This window comes from Azolla caroliniana, unplaced genomic scaffold (genome assembly GCF_043228905.1).
Source record: "Azolla caroliniana isolate FFs.n. ecotype wild unplaced genomic scaffold, voAzoCaro1.0.p SCAF_16, whole genome shotgun sequence".
Classification (NCBI taxonomy): Eukaryota; Viridiplantae; Streptophyta; class Polypodiopsida; order Salviniales; family Salviniaceae; genus Azolla; species Azolla caroliniana.
In genome coordinates, this window is record NW_028230451.1 from 9,001,349 (window position 1) to 9,025,106 (window position 23,758).

General features: G+C 39.8%; 2 protein-coding genes across 2 annotated transcripts; both read right to left on the minus strand.

The window, feature by feature from the left end:
• Positions 1-7,670: 7,670 nt before the first annotated feature.
• On the minus strand, positions 7,671-10,087 carry LOC147853932 (glyceraldehyde-3-phosphate dehydrogenase A, chloroplastic-like). Its single transcript, XM_087332444.1, has 5 exons — positions 9,939-10,087; positions 9,617-9,751; positions 9,094-9,398; positions 8,701-8,945; positions 7,671-8,449 (listed from the first exon to the last, which is right to left on the minus strand). Exons 1-5 carry the CDS (start codon positions 9,975-9,977, stop codon positions 7,950-7,952), a joined length of 1,224 nt encoding a protein of 407 aa, XP_087188570.1. The 5' UTR covers positions 9,978-10,087; the 3' UTR covers positions 7,671-7,949.
• A 1,060-nt stretch (positions 10,088-11,147) lies between these two features.
• Positions 11,148-19,937, minus strand: LOC147853933 (phosphatidylinositol-glycan biosynthesis class X-like protein). The gene is made up of 7 exons (XM_087332445.1): positions 19,765-19,937; positions 19,107-19,224; positions 18,878-18,959; positions 17,028-17,079; positions 15,535-15,922; positions 13,408-13,562; positions 11,148-11,805 (listed from the first exon to the last, which is right to left on the minus strand). Exons 3-7 carry the CDS (start codon positions 18,946-18,948, stop codon positions 11,500-11,502), a joined length of 972 nt encoding a protein of 323 aa, XP_087188571.1. The 5' UTR covers positions 18,949-18,959; positions 19,107-19,224; positions 19,765-19,937; the 3' UTR covers positions 11,148-11,499.
• Between the last annotated feature and the right edge of the window lie 3,821 nt (positions 19,938-23,758).

Genomic DNA, 23,758 nt, shown 5'->3' on the forward strand with positions numbered 1-23,758 from the left:
TCTCTGACATCTTCTCTAACCTCTACTCGTCGATGACCCCCCATTTTGCACTCCTTGTTTCGACCACAAGGTCTATAACCATGAATTTAGGTTTATGTTTCTAGTTTTATGATTCCTTTTTTAGTTTTTTTGTTAGGGTTAGTTTTATGTGTTAATCGTTTTCATTACTGTTTATGTTTAGCCTTAGCATGTTAATCCTTTCCCCTCTCAGTTTTTTAATTATGTTCTTTAATCCCGTTTTTTTAATTATGTTCTTTCATCTCGTTTTTTTTTTTTAATCCTAAATTTAATCTCCTATCCCCACTCCCACCTTCCTCCTCTACACCAAGCACTTTCACGATTCAGGTGCGCTCCAATCGACTTGGTGTTCCTCCTCTCCGACATCTTCTCCAACCTCTACTTGCTGATGACCCCCCATTTCGCATTCCTTCTTCCGACCGCAAGGTCTATAACCATAGGATTCCAACAAGCCATATGGATGGTGTCATGGCATCTTTGCTCGGCAACAAGCATCACAAGTCCGAACATAGTCATCGACAAAACGTCGCATATGGGGTCACTAAAAAGATCATCGGACTAGATCCATTGTCTTAGTACTACCGAAATGTCCAGTTGTATGGGTGTCGTGACAATTTTGGATGATTTGAAGGCGACAGGAGCAATCTAGAACATACACGAGATTTTTAAAGAATAATAAACTATCATGATATTCGAATTTTCGGTAGTCCATACCTAGTTGTTGAGACTGGGAACAGGATGCCCAAGAGGCATCAATTTGCACTAGAATGGCTTGAGCAAAACTGTCCGTCTTCAAATTGGCACGTATGGCATCGATAATCCGGGAATCCAGTAGAGTGTGAAAAATCCACGTTGTGTGCAAATGTGTTGGTTCCAATATTACCTACTTTTGATTATCAAATGTTGGATCACCAGGACAAGGTGCAAGATATGAGCGTCGCGATAGTGCATCTGCTTTTCCTTGTTGCTTCCCTGGCCGATATGTGATTTGGAAGTCAAAACGCGGGAGGAATTGGGCCAACCGAGCATGCCATCGATTTAGTACGCGAGCGTTCTGGAAATAAGCAAGATTTTTGTGATCACGGAAGACGGTGACCTGATGAGGAGAACCCTGTAAGAAGTGTTTCCATTGCACAAACGAATCCACGATAGGTAATAACTCCTTGTCATGTATCTCATAGTTTATTTCCACGGCATCATATTTGCGCGAGTGGAAAGCCACTGGATGTAACTCTTCTTTATCTCCTTGTTGTGAAAGGATGCTACCGAGGGCGAAACCCGATGCGTCAGCCTCCATGATGAATGGTTTGTTTGTATCTGTATCCACATGAGCTAGAATAGGACCTGATGTAAAGGCTTTCTTAATATGCATAAAAGCCATGTCCATTTCATTGGACCAAAGAAATGATTGTCCCTTCTTGGTAAGTTGTGTGAGAGGCAAAATAATCTTCGAGTAATCTTGTATAAACTTGTGGTAGAAGTTAGTGAAGCCTAGGAAACATTGCACATCTCGTAACGAACATGGAGGTTGCCACTCTAACACAGTTTTGACTTTAGTTGGATCCATGGAGATGCCTTTTGAGGAGATGACGTAGCCTAGAAATTCCACTTGTTTGCAGTCAAAGCTACATTTTTCTAGTTTGGCATAAAGACCATGCTCTCGGAGTCGTTTTAGTACAATAAGTACATGAGAATCATGCTCTTCCTAGGTCTTCTAATAAATCAATAGATAAGCCAAATAGATGATCAAACGAATATCCAAGAGGTCTCTGAATATATCATTTGCCATGTGCTAGAAGACAATGGGTGCATTGGTTAGACCGAATGGCATAACGGTATACTCAAAGTGCCCATATCGGGTGTGAAAAGCGGTCTTCCATTCGCCTCCCAGTCGGATCCGCATGAGGTTATATGCTCCTCATAAATCGATTTTTGTAAAAAACATGGCACCATTTACACGTTCTAAAAGACTTGATATAAGGGGAAGTGCATACATATTCCTGATGGTGACCTTATTCAAGCTACGGTAAGCAACGACGAGACGAAGGGATCCATCCTTCTTCTTGACAAAGAAAATGGGTGCACCGGCCAGATATTTCGAATGACGAATAAACCTGCTTGCCAAATTCTCCTCTATGTAGGCTCGAAGGACTTCCAACTCGATTGGTGACAAGTTGTAAATCGATCCCCACGGTGGCTCTTTTCCTAGTTGTAAATCGATCGGACAATCATAGGGACGATGATGAGGAAGAGTACAGGCTTTTACCTTGTCAAATACATCGACATAAGGATGATATTTCGAGGGAAGTTGAACTAAGGATTCCTTCTTAATAGTGCTAGAAGGATGTACAGATATTGCAAATAGAAACATTGACTCTTTGCGTCCTTCTTCGCGTAATTCATGAAGCGAAATGGTCAAATCTCGATGAGTAGATTCTCGGGGTTGTCGATATCAGAATTCTCTTGTTCTCCAATCTATGTCTGGATTATGTAATTCAAACCAAGGTAAGCCCAAGACAATGGGATGCTCTGGACTACTAATTATATTAAATGATATCACACACACAAAGCTATCTAGGACAACTTGAATGGGTTCTGACTCTTCTACGATATTCCCAGAAGCAATGGGACGACCATCAATGACTACTACATATGTGGGGCAAGGAAGTTTTCTTAAGGATATCTGAGAAGCTTGGGCAAAATTCTGATCCATGAAACAGGAATTGGCTCCGGAGTCTAAAAGTGCTAAGACGTGTACTGGAGGGGTGCTTTTAGTACTAACCATAACTTGGGGTAAGAACACATTGCTAACTTGCTTAGAGGGAATGGAACCACTAATGGGTTGCACAGATCTAGGGTTGTCCAACCAAACGGCTCCTATTTTGGCTGGACTTAGTCATTTAACTCTTCCTCTAATTGACTAAGGATTTCAAATTTGCTTGAGATACTTGGGCGATCAGAGCACTATTAATACTATCAGACACTTCTAAGGGAATTGACTCGGGTTTAGTACAGGCTACGATTTGATTTACCTGTCTTCTTAGCCTATGGGGACAGTTGATTGTGATATGCCCTGGTCCACCGCAATAAAGACATAATCGATTTGCATGCCGTTGTTGCTTTTCTTCTTCCGATAACGGGCCAAGTCGACGCTGGTGTCAATGTCCATCGGTGTCCGAGTATTTGCCTGAGATACATCTCGTGCAAACGGTTTAGTTGCGACTGAGGCGTAGTGGGCTCTGGCCTAATCTGTGGTATTTGTAATTGTCGTTCCGAACGTCATTCAAAAAGGCGGTTGTCGCATCAAACCGCTCGACCGATTGCCTCTGTGAGAGATTTTGGTTCTTCGGGGAAGATTAAAAGTAAATCTTTGACGTCGTTTCACAAGCAGTAGTGAAACTGGTCCATTAATTCTTGATCATCCCAGGGGATATTTGAGGCGAGTAGACAGAAATCTGCCGCGTAGGCAGAGGTTGGATGATCTGCTTGACGCAATCGTTGGATCTTGTTGATTGTCGTCCTGATGCTGTCTGTATCTCCAAAGCAGGCCTTAAAGTCGCTAATAAAGTCTACAAAGTTATTAAGCAAGGGAGATTGTTTTTCTAAAAGCGGAGCGAACCATGCCAAGGTTGAGCCACTGATCAACATGCCTATTAAGCCTGCTCGGGATGCATCAGTGGGGTATCGGGAAGGATGCATCTGAATGACTAAACGTACCTGATTAATGAATCCTCTGAATTGTGATCGTGTTCCATTGAATTTCATAGGAAGTTCAATCTTGGGCTCTTTATGAAGTCCTTGGGAACTTGATCCCTGTTGTTGTAACATTACGATGGTTGCTTCGAGTTGCTACACACATAACGCTAACTCCCCATGTTGTTGCTGCATTTGTTGTTTTTCTAAAGCGATTTGTTGAAGATCCCCTAACAATCGTTGGTTTTCTTGTTCCAATGCAACGAATTTTTCTTTTAGACACTGAAGTTTAGAAAAAACGGATTGATATTCTTGGGCGCTAACAGTACCCATATTATTGGAAAAAGGGGTAAGAGGATGAGGGAAACTGAAAAGAAGGCCAAAGGGAAAAAATTGGTTCAAATTGTTAGGAATAGTACTAAAACGAAGAGAGAATCAATACTAGAGAAGGGAAGTATTATTAGTACTAAGAGGACTGACTGCGTAAGACTCACGAGAGAGGAAGAGAGAAAAGGAGAGAGAGAGAGAGAGAGAGAGAGAGCATGATGATAACATATGATATATTATGTGAAGAGTAAATACAAAATAACTATGAGGCTTAAGACTGACGTTGAACCAAATTGGTTCGAAATAATGCCTTATGCCTCCTTTTATAGTGTTCTCAGGAGTAGTCCTGAAGCTTCTAGAATATTCTAGAGAAATCTGGAATATACATTAATTTTCTATAGAAAAACTTAAATGAAAATAATATCCTATGTCTTACAATAGATAGTGTAATGGACAAGAGCTCGACCCATATAACATAAGGTCATGAGTTTGAGTCTTGCCATATCATGACACTCTTTGCCCGTAAATCTCTCTCTATATATATATATAAGACTCACTATACAATGTTAGGGTTGGGCTTATATACTCAAGGCCTCACTCGAAAACGTGTTCACACTTAAGGTTACAATATAGAAGGAGTCAACCTTTTATGCCAACATTGTCGACAACCTTTTATGCCCAAGTCAGTCATGCCACAACGTAGTTGTCGGCATTTTGGTGACATTGAGTGATCCCTCGGGACTAGTCACTATAAGCAGGTACAAATTATTGTAGTTACCACCATGGTCAATTCTGATATTTCCTTTACTGATCTGCCATGACGACTCACTTAGTGTCGTCCTATACTCGTCTTCGGCTAACATGCCGATGGAGACTAGACTCCTTTTCAAATCAAGTACGTGTTGGACACGGTGTAGGGTGATGATATTGCCATTAGGCAGCCAAATTGGGATGTCACCGATTCCGGCGATTCAGCCCTCCTACCCCTTGCCGAGTCAGACTGAGACGTCAGCTTCGGCCGAATAGTCTAAAAACCATTTGTGGCTCATGAATCGAGTAGCCACGTTTGTGCATCTTGTGCACTATACAAGATCTCTCCGATTGAAGAGCCTTCGAATGAGAGGATTTTTCCTTATTAGGATTCCGCAACATTAATTTGGTTGCAGAACGGGGGCGATTCAATTCAGAAGAGCCTGCATCTTGATCGAATTTGTGCTCATTTCCCTTTTTGACTGACCAATAGTCAACAATGTTGTGGCCAACTTTTCTGCAATGTGTGCAGAAAGCGTATGGCTTTCTAGTGCGCAACTTTGACCATTGTCTGTCACTCCCCCTCCTTGGGCGGCTCTGGCTTCCGCCTGTTCTCTAAGTCATTTCTGCCAAAAATGGGCTTCTACATTGTCATTAATGGTGACTCCCATTGATCTTCGTCGGATATCTTCCGACAATATCATTCTGATAGCTTCATCCAATGTCAACTTTGTGGGAACTATTTGTGAACGTGGTGCAGAATACTTCCCAACCCGTTGGCAGGCTCGAGAGAAGCACGAGGGTTTTGATCTCTTCTTTGAAGTTCAGCCCTTGAGAGGAGAGTTTAGCTAACACCCGACTAAAGGTGTTAATATGGGAGGTTTCCGGCTTTGATTCCTTCATCTTCATATTGAACAATTGCCAGATCAATATGAGCTTTGATGAGGACAATTTCTTCTCATACACGGCTTGGAGTTTCTCCCATAGGGCATGTGCCAACTACTCTTTTGTCATGTTGAAGTAGACGTTTTCAGCCAAATGCATCTGTGTGGTCGATCGAGCGATTTTGTCTAACGAGCACCATTCTTCTGTCGTCATTGAAGTTGGTTTGTTGTTGTAACTTGTGTCGTATTGCTTCAACTTGATGCAAAATGATTAGTACATCTTGCATCATCTCCTTCCACATGGCAAAGTTTTTACTGTCAAAATTTCGGATCTCAACGCTAATGTTAAATGTCGATGCCATCATTCTTTTGGACGTGAGATCTTGGCATGATCCTTTCCTTCGAACAATTTCTCTTCTCCTCGTATTGGTTTTTGTTGTCGAATCCTGCAAGCTCTGATACTAGTTGATGTTAATTGATGACGCTTAAAAATTCTTGGCCGGCTAGTTGTAGAGTAGCAACTAGGATCTTCTATATGGACTAGGCAAACAACAAAGGAAAAACATTAGAAGATTTGGTCCATTGTTCAATCAGACAGAATATACAAAGAGTAGAACAAGAAGACGACAGTTACACAAAAACAGTTTTGCTCAAGAGACAATATCACATTACCCGTTGTACACCTTGTTACAAGGTTCAGTTACACTTTTATACTTACGTTAACTGAACCCTAAGTGTGTTCGCACTAAGAATACAATTTTTGGTGGAGTGGGACTTTTATCACAACATACTTAGAATAGAATACACATGGAATATGGACGCTAAGTATTCTACAAGTATCTAACGTTTTTTTTAAATACTTAGAGTACGTGTAGGATACTTAGGGCGATGATTGTCCAAAAGGTAGGAGAAAATCCTGAAGTGGGAACCATATTTTGTCCATACATCATTCAAACATTACTTTGTTGGAAGGTCCTTCAGACCAAGGACTCTTCATCTCTAGGTCTGAACCCTAGAGACAAAAGGGATGCCTAGAGATGAAGAGGATAGTAGAGGCCCAAAAGGTAAATAATGAAACAAAATGGGAAAAAGTGAAGAAAGAAGAGGAAAGAATAGAAAAATGATGAGGAAGACTCTATTACTTGTCAATGATCAATAGAAAGAGATAGAAATAGATGCAATGTTTGTGGTTGGTGCTACTTGTTGATCATATATAACTATCACACAATGTGCTATAATAACTTAATGTTGTGAATGTGAGATACTTACATGATATATGCTATTATGCTTATCATGTGTTAGTGTATAACCCATGACATTTTATATGCTTTTGTAAACCTAAGATGAGGACACCGAATATGAGGAGCTTATAACACTTCGATATAATGCACTCATTGTCATCTCAAAACATTTTGTTATCAACATCACACAATTTCTCCCAATTAGACACACCAACCCCTAGCCCTTATGCCCATATATCTAATCTATACTTCAACATAACATTAACTTGAAGAAAATACATCAGCATTGTGTGGATACAAACAACCTTGATACCACTAAAGGAGACTCTCTCATATCACTCTTTTTTGGCCCCAATGGATTGTGTCTATATCCTCCATCAGTATAGTTAAGTATCATCATCATCTCTCTCCAATAGTGGAGTTTGATAGAATATAAGGTTCTTAGCTATAAGTTTGATGGATAAAGTACTATTTGAAGCAACTAAGTTTGTCCTTTTCCATATGTGATGCTACTAAATGAGAAATCTTTTGTAAGTAGCCCCATAAGCACAATAATATGCATCACCATCACAAAGAAGAGATTCTCATACTATTTTGCTTATCATGTAAGTAGCCTCATAAGCACAATAATATACATCATCATCATACACATTGACTGAGTATATTGATAAGCTTTAAGAATCTTAACATTTTTAATCACTAAGATGTTGGTATTTACCAACACATTTGTTGGTAAATTTGCTAGCTTACTAAGTCGTCATCACAATATTTTTTATTTCATTTGCATTTTATTCCACAATTTCTTATCTTTTTGAAATAAAAAGAGGTTAAACATGACTCTACATAGGAAATGTTACAAACTTCATATCAAACTTAGTTGGGGAGAAAGAAAAATTGAACAATGCGGAGCTTCCGAAAATTTGAATACAAGGAGGGAGAGGGTGAGAGCTACCTACATGGCATCAAACATATATCTATATAAATATATGTGACTACCATGGGGGATAGGTGCACACACACACACATACACATTTCACTACCATTTTTTCGCAACAATGTCGGCGAGGTCGACCACACGTTGTGAGTAGCCCCATTCATTATCATACCAGGCCACAACCTTGACCATGTCATCTCCCATCACCATGGTGAGAGAAGAGTCGATGGTGGACGATACATCGGAGCAACGGAAATCAACGGAGACCAAAGGCTCATCACAAACTGCAAGAATGCCCTTAAGGTCCTTGTCAGCTGCCTCCCGGAATGCCGCATTCACCTCCTCCGCGAACGTTTTCTTCTCGACTTGAACAACTAGATCCACAACTGACACATTGGGGGTTGGAACTCGGAGTGCTATCCCATTTAATTTCCCCTTGAGATTCGGAAGTACTAACGCAACGGCCTTTGCAGCCCCAGTGGATGTTGGCACAATGTTCAACGCCGCAGCCCTGGCCCTCCTAAGATCGCGATGGGAAGCATCAAGCAGACGTTGGTCACCAGTGTATGAGTGAGTGGTGGTCATGGTTCCCTTGATAATGCCTATCGACAAAAAGACCAACAAATTTGTACCATGAGGAACATCACCTTCATTCATCCTTGAACAATTGAATGGATGCATCAATGATGCACGATGTCAATGTTATTCGTGTGTGTCATACGTATGTTTACCACACACTTATAATGCATATCAAACATGCATACAACCAACCAACCAAATAAACAAACATATAGGGGCATGCATACAAAACTCATCATCTCTATTCTATGTTATATGTGTTGGAGACATTTACCAAATTTCTCGTCCAAGACCTTGACAAATGGTGCCAAGCAGTTGGTTGTGCAGGATGCATTGCTTATGATGGGCTCATCAGGGCTGTATTTCTCCTCATTCACTCCTACCACATATGTTGGGATTGCTCCCTTCCCGGGTGCCGTGATCAAAACTTTCTTCGCTCCCGCGGTCAGATGCTTACCCGCTCCCTCGGCGTCCACGAACACGCCAGTTCCCTCGATCACCAGATCGATCCCAAGCTCTCTGCAATAGCCACCCCCCATACAATTGCAACCTTTTTTCATGACTATTATAGGGATCACACTGCCCTAGCTACCACTACATATTTAACCCTAAAGACCTAACCTAGAAGGGACAAGAACTTAAAAGGGTGAATGAAGGAAGAAGATACCCCCATGGAAGGTTGAGTGGGTTCCTGTCGGAGACGACCTTGATGATCTTGCCATCCACAGAGATGGCATTGTCCCCCACAGCCCGGACCTCAGCATCGAACGTCCCGAGCATCGAATCGTACTTGAGGAGGTGAGAGGCTTGTTTCACACCCCCGGTGTCATTGATGGCGATGACGTCCAATGGGGAATCTTTGCGCCCGTGCCAGCACCGGATGAAGTTGCGACCGATCCGTCCAAAGCCATTGATGGCTACCTTGATCTTGGCTTCGGTAACCGCCCTCTTCCCAGCTCCAGAGGAGGAAGCCTAGGCAAAACAAAGCAACAAATGTTCTTCTTAATTTCAAACCATGCGTTGGTTGTACATATGTATGTATGTATGTATGTATGTATGTATGTATGTGTGTGTGTGTGTGTGTGTGTGTGTGTGTGTGTGTGTGTGTGTGTGTGTGTGTGTGTGTGTGTGTGTTTGAATTGATATAGACAGCTAGTAGTATACGGTATTCATGTCATAATCAGACTCACAGCTGAAGTCTGAGCTGAAACTCTGAGAAGGAAGTCTTCATTCTTCTTTGAGAGAGGGATCAGGCTGTTGGAGGAGTTGATCCTGAGCCCAGAGAAATCAGCAATGGCAGCTACACCAGTAGTGCTGTTGGGAGCCTGAAGCAGAAATGGTTAAGCCCAAATTTGTGTTAATGCAAATTTCATTCAAATTTTAATTCATTAAGGAAGAAGAAGAAGAGGAGGAGGAAGAAAGAAAAGATTGATGAGTCTTAAGCAAGGCAGTAATAACATATTCATGGATGGATGCATGTAATGTATGGATGTGTGTGTGGGAGAGAGATACCTGAGCAATGGTGGAGGAAGAGAGAGTTGCCAGAGCCATGATGGGGATTATGATTGAACAAGGAGGAGGATGAAGAAGATGAGAGATGGTGGTGTTTTGAGAGAATGTGTTTTATCTCATTACCTTTCTTAAGAGCCACACACACATACACACACACAACACACATTTACTCTCTCTCTCCTCATCCTTCCCTCCTCTCCCCCCAAAATCATGACACGTGTCACTTTGGAAGAGAGATAAGGTCCATCCATATACATCATCACAAATTATTTTCTTCACTAACCTCTCTCTCTCTCTCTCTCTCTCCTCTCTCTCTCTCCGAAGCAAATTGCCTTTGGTAGATTAGCATCGATGCATTCACTTTTTGATTGGTCGGAAAGGAGGCTTCTCAATAGAGAGGTGATAGGTTGAATGAGAGAAAGGATGGTTGTACATGGGATGGTTTTGTACCACGTGTTCCCCCTACCTATGTCGTTGTGGTTTCTCAATCTTCCTTCATGTACGCAATCTCCGATCAAGGTACAACAAGTGCCTTAGATGCCACATGTGTCCACATACCAACCCAATCGATGGGCCTCAACTTACGTATAGCTATTGCATATTGGTATATTGTTGATTTCGGGTCATAACTCTCACATTCCTCTAGTGAAATAAAATCAATATGACTTGCAATTTTGTTCATACCGAAATGTCTCCAATAATGTAAACAGTTTGGAGCAAACTATGGCAATGCATCATCGTCATTATGAGCATGAAAGCGTACCAACATTACATTATCAACGATCCATATGCAACCTAAACTTATATCCCTCTTGATAAAGGAAAATGCTTGAAGTGATTGTGTACGAGTTCAACATGTATTGTGATCAACAATCATATGCCTCCTGACAAAGGGAAATTGTTTGACACAGTTATGTCAAGTTCAACATGCATTGCAGCCATTGTTTAGTGACCATTAGCATAATATGGAAGGCACATGAGAAAGAGATTGGCAACCTTGGTAATACAATGACAATAATGCACATTTGAACTCCTTGTTATAATGCAAGTGAACTCAAGTACCTGTTACTCGAGCATTATTAAAGTAGATACGTAGAATCTTCTAAGAAAATATGAGCACCTTGAACACCCATTGTCTTCACAAGTACCTTCCCCGGAAATCTTAGGCATGTACCACCATTCTTTTTACTAATTCTCAATATGCTATGCTCAAGAAGGAAAAACAATGATCACAGTTGAGCATCTAAAATATAAGTATGGAACTTTCGTCCACAGGAAACAATACTTGCAATGTTCAGCGCATTTAAGATACATTTTTTATTGTTCTCCTCTACGTTGAAAACTCCACTACAATTGATGGACAATTACCAACTCCTTTTCAGGACACAATTGTCAATTTGCAATAACAGAGGACAGGTAGGAGTCAAATGACTGAACTGTGGATGGAGCCTCTAATTTTCAATCGGGTATTCATTGGATTGACTTTCTTTCTTATTGACTTCTTTATTTATCTACTTGTGTTGTCCACGAGGTTTAAACATTAATGGTTTACTTCCATTCTTTATAGACTTGAAGGCATTTCCTTGTGAGATCCCTTTTTACCAGCTATCTTAAAAGATTTCATGGAAACAACAAAGATGATGACTACTCCAGATAATGCAGTGCAAACAGTAACAATTGCTACTACTCGTGAATGTGAAGGATTTCCTGATGGGACAGCCCACTGAAGCCTACTTGGTTTGGTACTTCCATTCCAAGTGAGTATTGACCACAGAGTATTTGGTATTATCTTCACATCACCAACACAATGAAACAAAATGTAAGGGATATTGAGCGAGACCACAACATGACTGTCCAAGCTGAGTGGCTGCGAAAAAAAATAAAACGCCACAGCATTAGTACATAAAAATGGAAATTCTGTTTACTGTTTTCATGTTTTTGATGAAAAAACATTACTACTAAAGATGATGAATATACAAAAAAAGTGCCATTTCCAGCTCAAAGACTTCCTCTCTTGCTCTCTCAAAGTTACACACTCTAACATCAAGGGGGAATCCCAAATTTGAACTAGTTTTCGGTGGGTTACACTTCAATACATACAATCAAGTATTAGCAAACCTCATTATTTGTTAGGAACCTCATTAGAGTCACTTCGATGCTCTCTAATCACACCTTTCCACTATTTACTTCGGGGACAGTGATTGGTCTAGTTTTAGGTAGGTGTCATCGTGAGACAATAATCATGAATAAGCAAAACCAATGCTCCAGTAGTAACCATGTGCACAATCCTTATTAGAGTCACTTTGATGCTCACCAATCAGCGGAAGGTGGCAATGATCAATCTCTCTTTATGTGCCTCACTGAAATGAGAGAGCTTTGGAAATTAGGTGAACTCATTACCTGAGACAATATGTGGAGATTGTCAGGGTATTATTCCACAATGCCTTTCAGTACACGCTTAATAATCAGCTGGAAAGAAGTGTTGAGGCATTCAAATGGAGAGGGATAAAAGGTTATCAATGGAATTGCATTGCACTTTAAACCATTCACTGGAGCACACGATTTGAAGAACCGTGGGCTAGTATATGTACTATCACAAATGGAACATGTACTGTTCAGGGTATGATCAAATTGATATGTCCTATAGGCTGTAAGGACATAGTGCCTGAGGTTTAAATGCTCTAAGCCCTTACTGACACATTAACGAAGACTCGTTGATTTTATTGAACAATGAGGTCGATAAAGAGGCTTTTCTAGTGTGCTTTATTGAAATTGACTAGCCTCCAAATAACACTGGATTTCAAGGTTCCATATCTTCAACTTCTCTGCAAATGCCCCTGCTCAACCCCTAAACGAGAGATTTGGGGAATGAGTTGACCATATAATTGCTCAAATTGCTGATCTAATTGAGAAAAGATAATATGCAACGGCCAGAGTTACAACGATCGGAAATTTCATGCCATATGGTACAAAGGAATGTTTTATAGGCGGATTTCTGACAAGGTGGAGTGCTTCTACTCTACTGAAGTATTATTTAAACTGCCAGTTAGAACTTAGCACAGGGGTCATTACCTATATGTACATACTTTATGTACAGCCTTAGGGCGTTTCTTAATACTAATGCAGTATCGTTCTTGAAAAAAAAAGGGATTAATTGACCATATAATTGTGGGAATTGAGTCTTGACCAAGGGGCATATTGGGGAAATAAAGAAAAACTTAGGTATTTCAGAGTCTTTCCTAAGAAAAACTATCATGATTACAGAATATTCTGATGTGGCCAACCGTGTATGCTATTGGTGTTGAAACTCTAAACACCTTCATCCAAAACACAAAGCAAACAGCTGTATCATAATTGAAAATGCAAAAATTTAGCACTAAACAATGTGAAACCATAAATGCAAAATTCATCTCAACATTCTTCATAAGGTTTTAAATAAAGAAAGTAACCCAAGGTAGAAATGACTCACTGGATATCGGGCATGCAGGGGTAGTGATACATTCACTTGTACAAGATTCTCCACTTGTGCCTCAACATTGCTATGAAGTACTATAATTGATTCACCAGAATGGAGAGCTGGCAATTCAAGGTTGTGATCTCCATATATTGTAGCACTGACATAAGCTGTAAATCAGGATCATGAGATTAGTTCTTATAGCTAAATTAAAGAGAACAAAGAAACATATATATACAGACCATCAGTTTGCCAACAGAACATATAGGAAAAATCCGAACTGCTAGCTAAATTGATTGTCTCACAGCAACCCAATAACTATAATAATCACTGCTAATAACCAGTTATTCCAACAAGCAAAATTAACAATTATGTCACAGAGTAACAGAACTATTTCATTAGTTCAAATAAAATAGTTAGCTTTGATTTTAAAGACTTTTTACACTAATATAACCACTTCACCAACTAAACAAGGACAGGAAATATTTGCTTTTGGCAGGGATTACAAAATGCATATCATAAGTCCTTTTTAAACCCACCACAATGCTCTTGGATTATAACGACACGGTGCATCATACAACCCACTTATGATACCAATGTATATTAGATATCAACCTATGAGATTTCCAAAATGTGCCTAAGGCTACCCTGGTATATTCTGAAGCATAGTCAATTCATATGGCCTAGAACCCAAAAGCAATACATATTGTGGTGTGCATGTGTTCCTTTGTGCCACCCTTTTAGCATACCCTTTTTAGGATGCATGTACCTAAGCTGACCCACCCTTTTAGCACACCCTTTTTAGCTAAGCCAACCCAAATGGGTACCTTTGTATGAACTATAAATTGAGTAAGAAGTAAGAAGCTAACTAGGCTGGTTTTGATCTCTTATGTGCATTTCACATATTGGTGGAGATGCGGGGTACCAGTCCCCCACGTCCAAGCATCCACCTCTTCCCCCTCACCTTAGGTTGCCCACTAACTTCTTGTCCCACGAGTTTCCCCGATCCCCCTCCTACACGATAGCCCTCCTGTCCCCCACCTCAGCCAAGTCTAGGTGTCCCTCAGTCCACAGGAGTGATTGATCTCTATCCGCCAATAGCCCTCCTATCCCCCACCTCAGCCAAGTCCAGGTGGCCCTCAATCCACAGGAGGAATTGATCTTTCCCCGATCCCCCTCCGACACGATAGCCCTCCTGTCCCCCACCTCAGCCAAGTCCAAGTGGCCCTCAGTCCACAGGAGTGATTGATCTCTATCCGCCTATAGCTCTCCTGTCCCCACCTCAGCCAAGTCCAGGTGGCCCTCAGTCCACAGGAGCGATTGATCTTTATCCGCCGATTGCTAGCTCGTTTTTCGTCACTAGCCCCGTCCAACTATCAGGGCCGACAGTTCCGCGGGGATGTCCTCAACGCCGTTGTAGCTCAACTCGGTGTCCAGCAGATGTTTAAGTCCCCATACCATCCTCTAACAAATGGCCTCACCGAACGCCTTAACAAGACCCTCAAGAAGGAGATTGCCGCTAACATCGATCCATGCCACAAAACCTGGGATCAAATCTTGCCTTTCGTCACCCACGCCTACAATACATCCGTACAGGCGTCGACATGGATCAACCCTTTTCGCCTCCCACCAAAATCGTCCATTCGAAACCTGCCAACATGGATAATGCCACTTGGGAGCTCTATCTCCAACAGATGCTCCCACTCGTTCGACAAGCCACTGCTTATGTTCCTGTTCCTGTCGCTGTTCCTGTTCCTGTTCCTGTTCCTGCTCCGTGGTGTCTTGTTTCTCTCAAGGGGGAAATGTGGTGTGCATGTGTTCCTTTGTGCCACCCTTTTAGCATACCCTTTTTAGGATGCACGTACCTAAGCTGACCCGCCCTTTTAGCACACCCTTTTTAGCTAAGCTAAGCCAACCCAAATGGGTACCTTTGTATGAACTATAAATTGAGTAAGAAGTAAGAAACTAACTAGGCTGGTTTTGATCTCTTATGTGCATTTCACAATATTATCAAAAACATGTATATGCATAAGAGATGAAGTGTTTCACACCATTCATTTGCACTTGGCTGTAAAGCAGATAGATGAAAATGTCCTTTACGTAATAGGCATCAATAAAGTTCAAGAGAATACATGGACTTGCCTCCTCGCACCACGTGACCATCAAGTTCAAACATGTCAGCGAAAATTCCTCTAGGAAGCTTTTCAACCATCACCACTTCACATCCTTTTCTTTCTTTCCATTTAACTTTTATTGAGCTATGTAGTTGACGGTGAGCACCATTACCGATGAGCTTCCTGTCTACTTCTATAATCTGCATTTCATAACCATCTAATGGTGATTGAGTGTATGATATGCAATTCAACCAGTCACTGGAATCTAGATTTAACTCCAAGAATGCCTCATCAGGCAATTCATGTCTAGCATATTGAAGGGAGTTCCTCTTCATGCTTTCTCCAGAGGCAGAAGAAGAGCCATTGCAAGTTAATGGTATCAGATCTTTATTGCATATCTGCTCATGATTTTGCTTCTGAAAAACACATGACATAGTTAAACAGTTTATATTAAGAACTGAGTTATTTTGCACTGAATTCCCTCCCACGTGCTGCAATAATGAAGTAATAATAAATTAAGCGCCTCTTCTAAAATTAAAAACAATATGATGTACACAAATGATGAACATTGACAACAACTTGTGATTTTCCATGCATATAGAAAGTTATGAAGGAAAAGACATCATATTTCATAAAAAGAAGATATGATTCATTAGTGGGCCTAGTGGAAAATGCCAGTTGCTTAGACATCACACAAGTGCTCCATTAAAGTGAAAGAGATATTATAAGCTACAGTGCAAAGCACATATTGTGCACTTCATATAGTAGAGTGAGCTTTTGCATATGCAATTTGACTACCTTGACATCTTTATATTTTTCCTTGGCTTAATTTTCTCAATCTTAGATCTTCAACCCCATGGATAGAAACTCATTTTAGTAGAGCTTGGAACCCATGAAGAGAAACTCTCGAAAGATAATGAAATACATCCATTAGATGAGAGGAAACAAACCACTCATGCAGAAAAGAACCATCAGTAACATCTTCCCAGCCCCAACCACCTATGAATTTAGCAACCACTTGTGAACCTGTCCTAAAGAACGTCAAATACTGTGTTGGAGTCCACCACTCTTCTAAAATGTATTGAGTCATTTCACTTGTGAATTACGCAAGCGAGAATCCATGTTATCATTTTTTTGAACTTGTCTGGTGTGATTTATTCCCTCAATTCACAAGTTTAGAATGTTGTTAACTTTGTCTTGATTCTCATTAACTTGTATAAAGATGTACTTAAAAAATTTTAATCCATGTTATCATTTTTTTGAACTTGTCTGGTGTGATTTATTCCCTCAATTCACAAGTTTAGAATGTTGTTAACTTTGTCTTGATTCTCATTAACTTGTATAAAGATGTACTTAAAAAATTTTAATCCATCAATATTCTAGGGTCTTGGTGGTTAACGTATTCCCCAAACAATAAAATTAATTTGATTCAAGTATTAATGTTGCTATAAGAAATAGAGATATTTAGGAGTATAGACAACAGAAAAGCAACAAATTTCTATAGGATTTAAGATTTATTACCATTATTTCCATATTCCCAATAACTTGTTCTTGGTTAATAGGCAATAAAGTCCTGCAATTCAAATGAAAATTACGCTGATGAAACCATATGTTACACGTATAAGAACCACGAAAAACTATTAGGAATTATAAGAAAAGGAACCACCATATGTTGCACTCATGCTAGAACTACAATCTTTATCATTTCCTAGAGGGTTTTCATAGTTTTTCTTCCTAAACTTGAAAAAATTGTTGCAAGACACCAGCTTTGTCAAGGAAAGAAGATTGTGGTCATGACCTGAATGGGAGGGCATGAATCAACAAAACTAGGGATAATGTCTTGCTAGGCAAGAGTGAGGGGTGTGGTGATGTGGTAAATAAAGGATCGGCTCGATCTCATCCTGGTAAAAAATTTGTCATGTTGAAATGATGGAAGTGTCATAAAGATAGGGACAGAAACAGTGTTTTCCTAACAGGAAATTATGCCATGCATCTGAAAGAGTAGCCATAGAATTGTTTCTGGCAATAACCTCAACATCTCTTATTCATCATGTATTATTATTTTTGCCCCTCTGTGTTGCTGCTTAAAGCGTTTATGCTTCCCTATTAATCGATTTGTGCCACTTTACCACCTTTCCATTCAATTTGATTCAAAAAGTCAGGTAACATACTCTTATCTACGCAGGCTCGGCCCTTGCTTTCTTTCAGGTTTAAAGTGTGGAACTGATTGACATTGCATGGTAGAACCCATCAAGGGAAGGTTTGAATCATTATGCTCAATTATGAAAGGGTAGATTGTAACCAATCATGGATATTATGTAACAAAATCATTCCTATACAGGACCAAAAAACTCTCTTCAACCATCTTCACTGAATGACAATCAAAGCCATCCACCATCTTAGTATACCACATACAACAGTGGCAAAGGGGTACCTATAAAAAATTAAGAGGCTATCAACTTTTCTCAAAGGCTACTTTCAGCCTCTAGTAGAAGTTAATATATATTTCTTTATTTAGCTCTCTCTAGGGACAAAGAGAAACTGTTGAAGAACAACAATACAATCACAATACCTCATCAACAAGGATCATCACAACTTTCTTTAGCTCCATCACCCCTCACACTGCGAGGTAATCAAGGGATATAAAAGTAGGGAATAGAGGGTACAATAGATGGGAGTAGCAATTTATTGTGCATGTGAGCTAGTTTCAGCGACTAGTAGAGATTAATATATCTTTCTCTATTTATCTCTCTTTAAAGACAAAGAGAGAAGTTGTTGAAGAACAACACCTCTACTGGTCAACAAGAATCATCACGGCTTTCTTTAGCTCCATCACTTCTCATACTGCAAGGCAATCAAGGGATATACAAGTTGGTAATAGCAAAAAGGGGTACAATAGATGGGAATAGCAATTTATTGTGCATGTGGGCCACAACCTCATCATCCTTGTCATTAGAAAATAAAGGCCATTATCACTTGACACCAAAGGTGTTTCCCTCGCTTTGGAGACCTCTTCATCTTGCATCAGGCCCATGTTGGAGATCTTTTAAAGGCAGAAATTTCACTCCCTCAAGTTCAAATTATTGAGTTCTTAGCTAAGGAGATTCTCTGAGGCAATTCTGTTAGTTTAGTTATATTTATTTTGATTGTTCGGTATTCTCATGATGCAACAGCATTTTAAAATAATCTCTCATTTGGTCTGGTAGATCACTTTGGCCTTTTGAGAAATTAATATAGCATTTCATTTCTCTTTAAAATTACCCAAAAAAAAGATTGGTTAACTTAGCGAAATACATAATATTGTAATGCGGTCAATCACAGCAAAAAATAAGAAACGTGAGCATTTCTCTGAATTCAAGATAAAGCATTACGTGCTTTCTCCAGAAAATCCTTGACTGAAGGGAAAGAGCAAAACTGCAATGATGATTGGAAAAGCAGCCATGTTTGCTTGACCTGCATTCACAGCATCCATTAGCTTTAACAAAATTATGTAAATCCCTCCCTCTGTAAGTTTTAGTAAACAATCATGCCACCTTAGACCAATTAGTTGTTCATTTTGTTTGTTTCGATAGAAACGAAAACAAAGGAAAAGACATTTACCCCCTGAATAAGAAGAAATTGCTGAGGGAACTCTTTATCATATGAAGTGATGAACCTCATAACGCAAAACCATGTCGATATCGAAGATGAGCCTCCATGTTGAGCTTGTTTGAAGATTCTACAGAACATACATGCTTAGAAGATAAAACTCAATCAAACATTAATCTATTCTATAACTTAACATTTACATGATTGTCCAGTTACAAATATTGCTGAGAAGTATTCTCAAAAATATTGTAGAAACTAATGAGCTATAATACTCAAAAAGAGTTGAATAGTTCAACTATTAGCAAATATTGCAGAAATTATTCAACCATGGTACTCAAATTTAGCAGAAATACATATTATCGAATGTTGCAGAACTTACTAAACCATGACGATGCCCAAGTGCATTATTGAATAACGGGGGAAACTTGTTACTTTTCAATATATATAGAGCAGAATATTGTAGTAATTTGTCAATCATGTTATGTGTCGAACATTGCACAGACTATTCAATCATACTGTCCAAACATTGTATAAAATTTATATCAAATATTGTGAGGAATGTAGGAGAAAAATAATGCCGGAATTAATTATGTCCCTGACATGTCAATTCAACCATATTTCTGAAAAAAACAATTTTGGGTGGTGCCGAAATTGTCACAAGATTTCTTACCAGGCAGTGCTTTTTGCTTTCGTATAGCTCGCGACTCAACTTCAAAGGACGAAGGACGCAATTTCAAGAGAGAGAGAGAGAGGGGGGGAGGGAGAGTATATACGAGAGAATCAAGAATAGGCCATGGAAGCAGCAAGAAGAAAGAAAAGTTCTTACACAGAACACAGAAATCGGTGGGGCAGTGGGGTCTTCTCATTCACCTCCGACGACGACGACGACGACGAATCCCAAATGTGAACACGCATGCATACATATTTGGGCCGAGTGAGGACCCGCCCTCCCCCCTACGAAGGCAATACATACATACATAATCAGAATAGGAAGTAAATGAGTACCAAAATATTTCCACTTAAAATTCATGGTTCCTCGTGGGCTCAACACTTGGATTGATTGTTATATGGCCACCATCATCATCATCTAGTAGAGACTCCGCGAGAGAGCATTGTAATTCTTTGCGGAAGGAGTTACTCCTTCCTCTCTTCTTGATTCTTGTGTGGGCATGGAGAGGAGAGATTGTGCTCTTGGTTCAAACTTTAATCACTTCTTGCGTTTGGCGGGTTCCAAAGAGGTGGGAGATGTATCTGATTCTCCATCTCAGAGATTTTCGGATAATATTGTTGAAATGCAATAATTACTAACATCCCACCCAACTATAGGTTCAAGCATAACATTGATGTAGGGTTTAACGAGCAACCATGGGTTGATTGGTCTTTACGGGGTTAGACTCAATTTTTCAACCCTCCAAGTCACCACACTACCTAGGGCCCCAATCTTGTTCATCAAGAAGGAGGATGACTCATTACATTTATGTATTGATTATCATTGTTTTAACAAAGTCATGGTGCATAATTGTTATCTGTTACCCCCGATCCCTAAGCTCCTCAACCATCTTTGAACTAGGCATGTCTTCACCAACATAAACCTTCGAGGGGCTTATAATCCAGTGTTTATTAAACCCAGTGATGAATGGAAAAGCACATTCAGAACGCAATGCGACCATTTCGTATACAAGGTAATGCCATTTGGCCTCACCAAAGCTCTACCAAGTTTTGAACACATGAAGAACTTCATATTTCAGGAGTATCTAGATCAATTTGTTGTTATCTACCTTTACGAAATTTTGATTTTCTTATTGAACATGGAGGAGCACATCCAATAGGTCCAATTGGTTCTACCCAAACTTCTTGATCATGGGCTTTATGCAAAGAGAGATAAATGTGAATGTGACTATACCTTGGTCTCCAACTATGTTATCTCATGATGGATACATGGAAGGTAGCCACAATCCAAGAGTGTCATGCCCCAACAAGGCTCCATGATGTGCAATCATTCCTAGGCTTCACAAATTTCTACTGTCAACTTATTAAGGCGTTTCCACTCTTGCACAACCCTTGGTTACACTCGTGACCCTAGAAAAATGCTCCATTTCTCTAGACTTCAACCGCCTAAATTGCTTTAGAAGCACTTAAACAAGCATTAATCTCAGCCTAGTGTTGCTACATCCCAACTCAACAAAGCTTCTCCAAGTGGAAATTGATGCCTCTGATTTCATTAATGAATCAATCCTACCCCAACAAGATGGCATTGGAATATTGCATCACGTGGCATACTACTCTTGCAAATTCCCTGCCCCAAAAATCAACCACCCAATCTATGACAAAGAGCCACCACTATCAACTCTACCTTTGATGAATGGCATCCTACTTTACTAGAGCACAACATCATGTTCAAGTCCTGATCTACTTCGCCACCACTCGAACTTTAAATCAAAGGAAGGTCCATTGGTCAAGCTTTCTTAGTGAGTATAACGTCTAGATAAATTTCAGACCTTGGACACAACATGGGAAGGATTATGCCCTTTCAAGACAGTTATCTTTTGAACTGCACCCATAAGTCAACACTTACACACAACAATCACATTGCCTCCTAAAATATGATCAACTCCAAGTATTGTAACTTGCATGTTGCATGATGTTTCTCTACTCAACATGATACCCATGGTGATCGTTATTGATACATTTGTAAATGAGATCAAGAAGAATCTCAACAACCTATCTAGAGTTGGCAAGAGGCTAAAACTCAATTGATTCATAGTTTGGGATGGACTAGTGTTTAGGAATAATCACTTCTATGTCCTAGAAGGATCGTACCGAAGCCAAATATGGCAAGAATCTCACAATAACCCACTCACCAACCATTTTGGAGTCATGAAAACCATGGAATTGAACTCTTGAGGGTATTGGTAGACGCAATCTTGGAAGTTCATCAAAGAGTTCTCTAATTCTGATGTTTGTGCTCATGCCAAGCTAGCTGACTCACCATCGATTATGTGGGTTGTTCCGGTTTCTCCCAAGCCCAAGCCGGCCTTGGGCATCCATCTCCATGGATTTTTTCATTGACCTACCCACGGTCGATAGGTACAACTCGATTCTCACAATCATTGACCGGTTTACAAAGATGGCTCACTTTGCCCCATGCTAAAAAACAATTTCTAGAGCAGAGATGGGAGATCTACTTTAAAAAAATATAATCTTACTAACAGCTTATTGGAAGATATCCCCTCCAATTGGGGGCCACAATTTCTCTCCCACTTTTCGTGATGAATGCTTAAGATGTTTGGTGCTTTTGTGAACTCGTCCACGACATACGACCTTGAACACTTCTTCGTCAACTGACGGCTACAGAGTTACATTCACACACACACACTCTCTTCACAGTTACCCAATTACAGAGGCAACTACCTTATGTGTAACTATACAACAACATTCGACCACCATAAAGTTTGCCCTAGTTGTATTTATACATATACAACTTTCTGGCTATTTACATACATAGCCCACAAGGGGCACATTTAGAATATTTACATATATGGTCTCCCGATTTCAGTTTCGGTTTTCGATTTTGGCCTCGTCCAAAATACTCATTGACTCCATCCGATTCGATTCGTTCTCTTCCCATCCGGAGGGACCTGCTTCCCAACACTTTCTCCTAATGTTCAAGTTGGCATACAACAACAATATCCATGCTTCAATTTGGGTTACTCCTTTCTTTCTAAACTACAGTTGTCATCCTTGCTTCACCATTTTCATCCCCACCACATCATTGAATTCCTCGACAAAGGAATGTGTTTGTATCTTAGAGACTTCACTTCATGACCTCTCCCTTGAATTCATTGTCATTGGTAAATAACACAAGGAGCAAGTCAATTGTCGTCAATCATTGAAAGGTTTAACTGACAAGCATTACTTGAAGCAAATACTCAAAAGTCTTCCTCAAGCATTTAAAAGTGAATGAATACCTGAAGGTTTAACTGACAAGCATTACCTAAAGCAAATACTCAAAAGTCTTCCTCAAGCAAACATTTAAAGGAAACATACAAAATGAACACACGAAATGAATATGTGAAGTGAACAAATCTCAAAAGTAATATCAGAAGGAATCTCACAAAGGGAACAACATTGAGGTGTGATATTATTTCATATGCGATTGCACCAAGCTAGACTACATTGTTAAAGATGTATACAATGATCAAATAATGTTCCAAATGCAATAACAAATGCTCTTTTGACAACTTGTTTCAAACACTATTGTGAGCTAATGTGGATCAAGAAAAGCTTGAAAGTTGGCCGATAGCGATAACCCAGGACTAGGGCGTTGACGACTTGTGCAAATAATGGTTCAAATATTGGAGGTTGCAACATATGCTCATTAGATGGGAGATGGAGATGTGGGATTCTTATAACATTGAAATGTAGATGTTTACATCAGGTAGGTATAGATAGTGCCTACACATGTAATTTATAGATCTAGTGCCTACATATTTTATAAACTCTTAGTTGTGTGTTGAACTTTGGAGGAATAGTGATATAAATAGGACATGGAAAATTGGGTTGACCTTGTGTGAACCCTTCAAGGCTAAGTATAAATATAAGTGTCTTAAGGTTTACAAGAGTGGATCTTCTTTAAATAGTAGAGTTGGTGGAGTGAGAGAGAT